At 37.6% G+C, this 11372-nt stretch overlaps 1 protein-coding gene across 2 annotated transcripts; it reads right to left on the bottom strand.

The window, feature by feature from the left end:
- Positions 1-5006: 5006 nt before the first annotated feature.
- Positions 5007-11054, bottom strand: EDA30 (O-fucosyltransferase family protein). Of its 2 annotated transcripts, none has more exons than XM_087334082.1 (11): positions 10755-11054; positions 10579-10663; positions 8496-8566; positions 8269-8360; positions 7944-8181; positions 7664-7776; positions 7447-7537; positions 7208-7336; positions 6378-6937; positions 5750-6285; positions 5007-5300 (listed from the first exon to the last, which is right to left on the bottom strand). In XM_087334082.1, the coding sequence occupies exons 1-10, from the start codon at positions 10920-10922 to the stop codon at positions 5823-5825; spliced, it is 2010 nt and encodes a 669-aa protein (XP_087190208.1). In that variant the 5' UTR covers positions 10923-11054; the 3' UTR covers positions 5007-5300; positions 5750-5822. The 2 variants fall into 2 exon arrangements, with proteins under 2 accessions (XP_087190208.1, XP_087190207.1); XM_087334081.1 differs by having other exon boundaries at positions 5007-5323; positions 10755-11053.
- Positions 11055-11372: the final 318 nt, after the last annotated feature.

The raw sequence follows: 11372 nt of genomic DNA, 5'->3' as shown, positions 1-11372 counted from the left end.
CCTAGTGTGGCTTCCATCTCTTCCAAGCATGTTAATAGAGTTTTCTCAAGCCAAGTACAAGTTAGGACACCAAGTTGTCAACTTCATGTCCCAGCTCTCTTAGATACTAGAGCCAATTCTTGTTTCATGGATAGAGATTTTGCCTAAAAACATCAAATAGCCTTGCATAAACTTCCTTGCCCAGTTTCCATAGTAGTGATTGATGGACGTCCCATAGCTTCTAGAAAGATATTCGAGGAGTCTAAGCCGATACACATACTCTTAGGTGATTTAGGATGTGTGGTCTCCTTTAACATAATCCGTAGCCCTAAGCATCCAATAGTCCTTGGTTTGCCATGGTTCGAGCTACACAACCCAAGAATTGATTGGAGACGACGAGAAATTAGGTGCCCTTCAAAAGGAAACATAGTAGTCAAGGGTCGAACCCAGGATCCTCTCCTTGAAAAACATAGTGTTACCAATTCACCCTCTACCAAACATGTTGTTCCTCTTCATCAAATTTCAATCATCACCCTAGAACAATTATGCCAAGAAGGAGCAAAAGAAGATTTATTCTTGTTTGCCATATCAGTTGCACCTTCTAGTGACACTCAAGGGAAGTCAGAGGTCTACATTCCTAAAAAGTACCAAGAATATGTTGATGTCTTCAACAAAGTCAAAGCTAGTGTACTTCCAAAGCATCGGCCATATGATTGTCCCATTGATCTACAACTAGGAAAAGAGCCACCATGAGGTCCGATCTACAATCTGTCACCAACGGAGCTTGAGGTTCTTCCAGCATACATTGACGAGAATCTTGCAAGTGGATTTATTTGACATTCAAAGTCTCCAGTTGGTGCTCCTAGCTTTTTATCTTTCTTCTATCATTTTATCTTCTCTCTTGGTTCTGATAGTGAGCGATCAAAATCAGTCCTCACCAACAGAAAATGGCACGAGACTTGAACTACAACGAAAATACAGTGCAAGCGAACAATGATCTGATCCCCACTAGGAAAGTGAGTGGTTGTGACCCCCACTGGAACTGGGAAGGTGAGCAATCAAAAGCACTCCTCACCAAAATCATGATGCAAAATGATAACTAAAAATGATGACAAGTAGTGTTGATGACGACAATGGTTGGGCGAAGAGGTACTGAAAATGATGATGTCGAAGACAAGGATGTTGATGACGGTAACTCTGAAAGCAAGGATGGTGATGATGGTAACTCTAGAAGCAAAGGCGATGACGAAGACGGGTGGTACTTCCAGTTGGAAGGGATTCAAACAATCACGGACACACCAAAAGCGTGAACTAGGACTGACCGTAGATGATGGGGCTACGAGCGATGGATGAACTTGGAGCTAGATGTGACGAGGCTAGGAACTCTAGATGTTGTGAACGACATGAGGGCATGAAGACAGAAATAAAGATCAAGGAGACAAAGATGAGGCGAAACGAGAATACTAGATTGATGTGTCAATGACTGGTGTTGAATCCCTTGAAGGGACCAAGGAGGTTACAAGTATTTATACATGTTCCAAGATTGAATATCTCTAGAATATACTCGAGAAATATCTTTAGAATATGTCGTACAATATTTCTAGAATATACTACTGACTAGAATATTCTGATTCTAAAATGTACTATATGCTAGACTATAGAATACTAAACCATGCATATACAAATGCATGCTCATATCAAAATGGTTGAGCATGACATCTTGTAGCTGTGAGGTTGCAGGTTCAATCCTCACTGACTACGTATTTGACATCGTTGTGGCGTGACAGGGTCCAGGTGCCTTGGACCAAAGGGGTGTGAGGAGGGAAGGAACCGGCAGATCAGATGGAACCTCAAGTTGAGCTTGAGGGGGAGTGTTGAAAAGCAAGCTCAACATGGGCCGGATCAGTTGAACAAGCCGAGAGCCCGATCCAATGAAAAGACCAATCGGCTTGGATCGAAGAATCGGATCCACGGGGAGCCAGTATGACACGCTTCATGTGAGGTCGCCCGTATGACACGCATCCAACATTCCTTGCTCATTACATGGTTACGATGCCACCATGAGATCATCATTACGGAAGGCATTTGTAAGGACGTAACCATGTGATGGGCCATGTGGGGCTCGTGTGGCCTGACGATTAGGTTGCACTTTGGGGTATGTCATCCTAATGATGAGACTTGAGGTTGGGTAACATACCAATAGAGTTTTCTTGTTAACGAGGGGGAAATAAGGTTTCTAGACACATGTTTTCTTTTAAAAAACTTATATAGGTAAATGCATTCACATATCCCTCATACACATATAAATTAAACGTTCAATACGAGCAACCTATTTGGTTAGCTCAGGTGTTTAATGCTTTCGCTTAAAATTTCTTCAAGGAGTGTGTACAAAACCATCTGCCTACTTGATTGTTATAGTCAACCCGAACGCCACGAGGTCTCGAGTTCAAATATGACCAAGAACATACAACATTATTGATTCTTACCAACGAGCTAAGTGGAGCCCAATTGATCGAGTATTTTTGCTCAAGCCACAAAGAACTAAGGTAGTACATGACTATATCTTTAAAAGAAGAGACTCACTATTTTGATGTGAACCAAATGATAGGATGAATGCATTGAAACTGATGAATGGTTCAATAGAAGTGTTGGATGACCAAAGCTTACACAATTTCCAAATGCTTTGAATTTTAGGTATTAGTGGACCAAATCCCAATGCCAAGACCAAAGACCTTGAAAAGGTTGGAGGAATTGAGTGCTCTTAAGAAATTGCTCAAAATTTGGGAGGATGTGGCAGTTTGATCTAGCATCATGAAAATGTAGGGTTTACTTATTGTGTGGGAGACCAAAGGCCTTAGAAAAGTTGGACAAATTTTAAGAGCTCATAAAAAAGTTGAGAAGAAGTAGAAATTTTGATGAACCATATGTTGTTTATATGACCGTAAGTTATTTGGTTCCTTAATGGCACGTCACAACTTAAAAACATTGGGGGTTTATTGTCATTTGAGAGACTAAAGGCCCTAAATTGGTTGTAGCTCAATTGATATGTTTGTCCGTCTAAAACGAGAAGGTTATGCAATAGACCCTTACGGTTTGTGTTTTGTGTGGTAAAATAGATCACAAAACAAAGTTTAAACTTTGATGCATGGGTTCTTCCACAAAGTTTTATCTAATAATAAGTTACAATATTTATTTTCCATAAGATAACTATTATTTTAGACAAGGATTATTTGTATTCTTTTGTTTATTTATACTAGCGTTTTGGATAAAAAATTGTCTTTTGTAACTAGGGAGCTTATCTTGTCATCATGATTCACAACACGTTTGTAAGGAGCATTTGGGGACTTTACCCAAGTTTTAATGAGATTAGGGAAGAACTCCAGCGTTATTTTATTTTTCCCATTATAGACATGTTGTGAATCAAATCCTTTCAAACAAAAGAAATATAATTGTTGGGGATGGTATAGTTGTGAAAGTGACCATATAATTATGCACAAAGTAAGTTGTATTGACTTTTAATAAGGATCGAAAATATCACTATTTATGGAGGAACATCTACAAGAAAACTATCCCAAAGCTCATAACATGTGGGTCTTATGGGAATATACCTAGGATGTTTGGTACTCAATCCGTGAATGGCAGCAAACAATGTTTCAAAGAAGAAAGAAGAAATGCCACAACCTAGCCTTAATGAAAGAAGAAATGAAATTTTTGTGCTAGCCAACATCTCCAGTATTCTCCAAGTTGATATGTTTTATTGTCTACAGTCATGAACATGGTAGTCAACATTTATTGCTTTCAATAGATGTGTGATAAAAGCATCAAAGAAAGTTGTGTGATGAGCTTGATTAGTGGGAAATGTTTATTTGGAAAGTAGATAAGCAACATCAAGGGCTCATACCATTTGAACATGGAGTATAGTTCAATTTCAAGTCAATGTATTTGTGTCAATTATACATGTTCGACAAAACTATTGTGCCTATATGTAGATTTGAGAATGAGGAGGTGCACCAAGCTCATTCGTACACATAAGAAATCATACAAAAATTGTGTTGGAAAAATGTGTGCGTTGTAGGTTCTAGGTGGAACTTTTGAGAAAGTGTGTAACATACAAACATAAATGCAATCATTATTGTCAATCATTCTTATTATTTGTGGCAATGGAGTTCTTGAGCTATGGTTTGTGACAAATGTTTGAGTAAACAAATGGCATGAATTAGTGCGGTGATTGATCTTTGTAAGTTTATGTAAAGAGGGAGAAATTTTGGCAATTATTTCTAAACATTGTCAAGTACATGAAAGCCCATTTATGGTAGCAAATTTGGTTTTTGAAAACAATGTAGGTGAGTCAATTCTGTCTTTTTGACATGTATGATGCAACTCATGAGGAATATAACACATCACAATGTTCTTGTCTTCTTATTTTGGCCATTCATTTTTTTGAGGTTCTCGAGTCATTTGGAAAGTGCCTTCATTTGATGTCATGCTTTGGAGGATTCGTGAACTTCCTAGAGCTGTATGTTATTTATTTTTTGAAGCATACCAGACTTGAGCTTAACTCGTTTGTGTATGTAACTAGAATAAATTGATTTTGCAAGTTTACTTGACCATTTTGAAAATGAGAATATTTTTGGAGCATTAAAACCTCACCCCATAAAAGTTGGATATTTGTTATTGTCAATAAAAGAGTTCTGATGGATAGCAATGCTAAAACGAGAAATTTGTTAACGATTAAATGAGTTGTGGTTCTTGAATTAAAATGCAATTAAAGAATTAACAAAACTATCTAGCACAGCATGACACCAAACACATAATTTTAGGTTACGGTGCGTTTTGCACAATGTCTGATTTTTTTCTTCAGTAATCAGCCAAATTTATTTTCAATTTGATTCATAATAGTAAACATTGAAATTTGGCTAAACGGGTTACATACTTCTATCAAATTCTTTTCTCCATTCCACCATAGTATTTTAAAGTTTCATGAAGCAACGGGATCTTTCAAGTTGACCAAAAAATGGCAAAACATATTCAAAGAATGATATGATTGATTGTTTTATTTGAGCTGAAGCTCTCACTAAATCAAGAAGATATTTATTACAAACTGCCTGGAGGATTATAAAATGCACTATTGCTGTAGAAAGTAAATATAACCGATCACCTCTTATAACATGCATGTCAATGGCATCCAAACCAATAATAGAGTACAAAAATAAAGGACATTTTCCTTGGATATACTTCGGCAGGAAGGACGATGATCAATGATGCACAAGAAAATGAATGCTGCCCCTCCCAGCATCATCTCTAATAAGAGTATAGTGTGCCTGCACATTGGAGACTCCAAAATCTGCTCAATTGGGGAAGACAAGCAAACCAAGACGAATACTTTATATAGTGTGTGCAGATATATCTAAATGCAGTTATATGTATATATATGCACTATATATTGCATAAAATGAAATGTATATATATCTATAACAAAAATAGAACGATGCATATACAGTTATAATATTGGCCAATGGGATCTTATCTGAGTTGTTGGTAGGGATCATTCAAAAAAACACAAGTATCAATACAAATTAAGAAACACAGAATTTCATAGAGTTGGAAACTTGTCCTAACCCCTTTACTTTATAAGCCATAGAACCACCCATTACGAAGAAATATGTATATATACATAGATAGATAGATAATTACGTCTGGAGCTAACCTTGACCCTTGTTGCAATTAACCCTCCTTAAGAGGGGAAAAAAAGGCATAGCAAATCCTTTACCTGTTGCTGTCTTGCAACTGCAACTCACTCTTCACTCTACTAAACAATCTTGTCCAGACTGGAGCTACATTGTTCAATCATTGGCATCGATGTCATCATCAGTATCACCTTGATTATCTTCTTTCTCTACCTTCTCCACTTCAGCACCTACAGGTGCGTCCCCTTCTATGTCTGCATCAGAAAGTTCAAGGTCATCAATAACCTCACTTCCATTGTCTTCATTCATGCCATTTTTTGTGTTAGTGACATCACTTCCCATCCATTGAGGACATGTCTCCAAATCATCAAATGGACGTTGCCTTTTATTCTGTTTTTCAGCAGAAGAAACATTTACTGTTGCCCAGTAGCTCTTAGCTGAAAGACTACACGAACATTCTGAGACAGGGTGAGAAAGAAATAAATCCTGCTTTGATGTGTCCACAAATTTTGTGAAATCCAGGCTCGACTTCAAATGTTTCTGGATGGACATGGTCCATAAATACTTGGGATGATAAACCTTCTCCCCCAACTCTTCTAGAAACTTGGCAATAATTTTCCTGTGATAGAAAAAAGACACACAATAAAGCCTATGATCCTATTTAAAACATCCTCAAAAAATTCTAATCTAAGTTTATGTCTGAGGAACCACCTGTCTGGACGATATGTTCGTAAAGAAGGTGACATGTATGCTCTATGACCCATGACCAAGCTAGCAAAATTAGGCTGGCCATTCTTGTCTCGATCAAAACCTGGAAAAAATGCAGTGGACTCGACACATACAATGTAATCCAAAGCAGCCCAAAGCAACTCATGACCTTGCAATCTAAGGTCTGCCACAGATGGGGGGGGCTCTTCACCTGAAACTGCTAACCAACCCCACCACCCTTCTAGCTCGTGTGTATAGATATTACGGCTAGGAGGTGGTGGCAATGGCCTCGGACGGGGGCCCGCAGTTTTCCAGGCTAAGAGCTTTTTTTGCACATCTTCAGATGATGGAGGCGGAGGTGGTGACCGTGGTGGTGGTAAAGGCTCTTCTGGCCCATATATGAGTGCCCTCTCCTCTTCTGTCGTTAGAGTAGTCCTATCTTCTAAATTACTGAACATGGCTCGTAATGGAATCAAAACTCTCTGCCCTCCAAAGATGGCACGGCCAGATATATAGATGCGTGTATGTGATCCATACCCTAAGGCATGGAGAAGTAGGCCTACCTGTATTCATAGAACCACCCAATATAAGGAACAAAAAACTCTTGGACTCTCAAATGGAGGAGAAGAACCAATGTTTGGAAAAAATGTGCCCTCATCTATTAAAACACCGGTTGGAAACATTTATAAAAAAACAAAATCCACCAGGATTATATTAAAATTCCACAAACTTCCTATATAGTTCTGGTAGTTTCTCATAATTTCCTAATTTTTCATGCATGAAAAGAAGACTGATCAGTAGTAACAAAGCTTCTCTCAATTAATTAGGTCTACCTCTTCTGGCATAAGTGGACAAGCACCATTCTTCCACTGCAGCTCTGAATCAACACTGAGATTTCCCTTAACATGCCCACGTTTGATCATATGAGCACGTCTATATTGTATAAGCTCTGTGTGGAGATCCTGATGTGTAGAAATAGTGCCAAATAAAATCAACATAAGAATTACTGACTTATAGTAATTCTTGAAACAACGGTCCAAAAAATAAATGAATCTTAAACTCAAAACAGAACCTGAAAACGTTCTGCACAACCATGGAAAGCTAAAGAGTCCTGTTCTAGTCCAACATAGTACGCAAGGTATGGTTGCCCCAATGCTTGTAACCTGAACTTGCGAACAGAGATAAATGTAAATTCCAGAATTCCATCGTTCTCGCTAGATACTTATTACTGTGGCATGCTTGTAACATAAGAAAATTGATTGAATCCAAAAGCAAATTTAATAGATCACCTCTGAATCATTCTAAACCCAAGTTCTTGGATTTCTTTCCTGAAAGTGAGTGCTTCATAAGCAACCCTACATCTGAGCCTCTGGTATTCAGCATGTCGAGGAGGCAATAAATTCTGCATCAGAAATTTTCATTCAACAACTACATAGAAGCAACCCATGGGCCAGAAAAACTCAACGAGAATAGTAGAACATGTAATGGCATTAGAGCACAACAGGTGGCATCCAAATGAAAAAATCAACAAGAAATGGGCTAGGCCAGTACACCCAGATTTGTCAATACCTTCAAGCAACCCCCACCAGAAACCAATAGTCCTAATACCCTTTTCCTCTTCAAGCCAGGTAACACTTCCTTCAGGTAGAATTCTGGGGATGACAATATGCTTGGTTGTATAAATTTCAGCTTCTTTTTTATGGCCATAAGCTCCTTAGGAAGACTCTTCACAACTATAACATCCCGCTTTAATGTCGTAATAAAATGTTTCTCATCATAAATGTATCCGAATCCTTTGTATTTCGAGCTGTAAAATAGAAAATACAGAGCACGTATTAGTTGTATTTGTAACCAAAAAATAAATCTCTCTATAAGAACTTTTTGTATAATACACCTGATCCCTTGGCTTATAGATTCCACTTCTTGAAGCACTGGTAAGATGAGTGTTGCATTTAAAAGCCTCGCAACTACTACCAAGTCACAAATCTAAATGAAAAAATCACAATCAATTTAGTCATAAGGTAAAATAGTCTTTGCAGCACTGAGTTTTTTACAATTTCTACACTTTACAACCACTGATCATGTTTCCCAGATAGACTCCAAGCTAAGTTAAGACCTTACAGCTGTTCTGATTTCATGAAATTCTCCTTCAATGTGTGCAAATATAAAGCCATTGTTAGTGTCACGTGGAGCTGTTGAAATAGACAAAGATGCAAAGTTAATCAAGAGAATCCATCATATGGTTGTGCCTCTCTCCTCATCATTAAAAGCACTTCAAAATACAATTGAAGTTCATTCTTGAAGAATTATTTCCTGTTAAAGGACAGTTCCTCAAAACAAAAGCATGAAAAAATAAAATACTCACTGACTGCAAGATACCTAACTTTGTCCTATCTCAGTTAGAAAAAAGCAACCACCCATGTAGGAGGGGAGGGGGGTTCAAAATAACTTCTTGTTGTGTTACCTCAGATAGAAAAAAGCTACCTACATCATCAGTGTTCAAGAATGGGTACAGCATCACATTTCATGAGTACCCAGAATTTAGTATCTCAGTCCAAGGAAATTGGAGTTGTTAAACTTCTTGCCCATCTAAAGGTAAAGATTCTTTATTTTCCCTTTTAAATAGATACATGAATTCCTCCAGGCAAGGGTGGTTGTTTGGCACATCGCTACATAGATCCTATTGCATCATAGTATTGAGGCCAGTAAAATGTAAATGAGTACGACTGAAAGTGTATTTCTAGGTTTCTGCCAAGTTTAAAATACCTTAATCCGTTTTTAAGTATGGCCTTAAACCATTGGAACAAAGAAGCATGAGAATTTTTGGGATTTCGTGATAATGTTCTTCCGTATACACTTGAGAGTTCAGAGAATAGGGTCAACAATATAAAAATATAGATCATAAAAGCATATACAAAGAGTTATATCACGACTCGTGAACCTGAATTGAATTATGTATGGTATCCTGACCATCTTTATTAAATTTATCAGTGCCCTAGGTGATATCAAAGTTTCTGTACACCTTGAGAACCATAAATAAATTAGAAAAACTACTAGGGGCTGCAATTATGAGTTTCATGCTACACCAATCTGTATTTTGGGTCTCAAGAACCCAGAGTTTGGAGCTAGGGAAACATACAAGGTACGTAACAAAGAAATAAAGGTCCAAATTGGAAAAAAATAGCACCAAAACAATGGAAGACCAAACATTGGGACAATGGAAATCACAGAATTCTATTAGCTTCGACGTGGATATTCTAAGATAATATCAGCATGATCAATACATTGCCCCTATTCACATGCAAATTTCTAGTCTTAAGGCTATTTAAAAATCAATATTGTTTTCTTTAATAATGATTTCTCTTTCCATAACTCTAAATGCCATATACTAACCTCAGTGAGCAAATTCCAGCTCAAGAAACTGAAGTTCAGAATATTGAACAATTTTTAGAATGAACATAAAAAAAGAATAGGTATTATTAAACTAATTAGATCCGTCACCAAAACATCGGTATCTCAATACCAAGTACAAAAGTAACGAAAGAGCTCATGCTTTATATATCATTAGGTCAAATGGGAGTTGTATCGGAATCTGAAGTATGACTTCTAAACACTTTACGAGACGAAAATCTTGGAGTTGACAAGTGAAACAAAGAACCACAATCAGTCATGCATTCAACCCTCATATTCTTAAAATATGTTCTAAACTTTCCTAAGCACTAAAACGTGAAAAAATAGGCATATATGAGAATCTGTACCCAAAGCCAGGAACGTTATTTGAAAAGGGGTATTATGAGGGCATGGAAATATCTTCTCCACTGTCACTTATCTTCTCTTCAGTTGCGTGTTTGATTTCCTACAAACTATAAGTCCTTCATTGAAGACCATATCCGTCCATTAGGATATAATGTCTATCAGAAGAATTATGTCCTTATTCCACATGCGAGTGTACTATATTAGATACACACTAATTGAAACATTCCCAATATCATTTTTAGCCTCGAAGACTACATTACATGTGTTCACTGAAATGCAGGAAAATACATCGTCAAAATATGATTTATGAACACATGGAAAAAAAGTCCTGTTAAATCAGATGCATGCACGCATATAAATAATAATCCTCTTGCCCTGATCATTACTTGTATGCGTATGTCTTTATGAGCACTTTAATGTGATTTTAAGAATAAAAAATGTAACCTACCAGGATATGCTTTCCTTGGAACCGCATACGGACGAAGACTTTGCAGATGTTTAACTCTGCTCCATACTTTACCATAGCTAGGGTCCTAAAAAAGAAGATCATCGGAAATTAGGCAAAAAGAAAGACAAGAACCCACACTTCTCCCCGTGTCTCTCTGTCTACAGCCCACAGAGTACCTCTGTGGGGTTAGAGGACCATCCCATGAGAGCTTGAATCTCATGTGCGTCTACTTGTTGGACTTCGTTTCTATAGAAGCGAGCAAGGAGGAAGTGGATGGCCAGAGAGAGAGCAGAAAGCGCGAGGCCCATGAGAGCCACCCATCTAATCTTAGATTTCAGCGCCATCAATCAGAGAATGCTTTGATTCATCGTCTGTCTAAAAGGAAAAGAAAATTAACAATAGATCTCTGTATGTTCCTCAAGTTACTCTGTCATACATTAATTTACAAGTGTGTGAGTGTGAGTGTGTGTGTGCGCGATCATTTCTCTCTGCTCTCTGCTCTAGTAGTTGCTTTCTTTGAGTTAAGCAGAAGAACTGAGGGATGGATGAGTGTAAAAAGGGGAGAGGGGGGAGGGAGTGTAAAAATGTAAAGAAGGTAAATATATGTTCATGCATACATGTATCAGTATGTATGTATGTATGTATGTATGTATGTATGTGCAGCAATACATATGATTGTATGGAGATAGATGTTTTGTTATGCAGTAATAAATTTAATTATTAGGTAGAGAGAGTGATGGAATATGTAAATAGAGTAACGCGCGAAAAGAGAGCCATGGAGTGGAGGATCAATC

This window comes from Azolla caroliniana, unplaced genomic scaffold, assembly GCF_043228905.1.
Source record: "Azolla caroliniana isolate FFs.n. ecotype wild unplaced genomic scaffold, voAzoCaro1.0.p SCAF_18, whole genome shotgun sequence".
Classification (NCBI taxonomy): domain Eukaryota; kingdom Viridiplantae; phylum Streptophyta; class Polypodiopsida; order Salviniales; family Salviniaceae; genus Azolla; species Azolla caroliniana.
This window is presented reverse-complemented; position numbering and strand designations above follow the sequence as displayed.

Excerpts from the sequence above, each read along its gene's own strand:
- EDA30 (XM_087334082.1), bottom strand. The coding sequence starts at position 10,922 with ATGGCGCTGAAATCTAAGATTAGATGGGTGGCTCTCATGGGCCTCGCG. Across the intron at positions 7,777-7,943 it reads CTGGTGGGGGTTGCTTGAAG|AATTTATTGCCTCCTCGACA; the intron begins GTATTGACAAAT and ends TTTCTGATGCAG. Across the intron at positions 7,337-7,446 it reads GTTGTGCAGAACGTTTTCAG|GATCTCCACACAGAGCTTAT; the intron begins GTTCTGTTTTGA and ends TCTACACATCAG.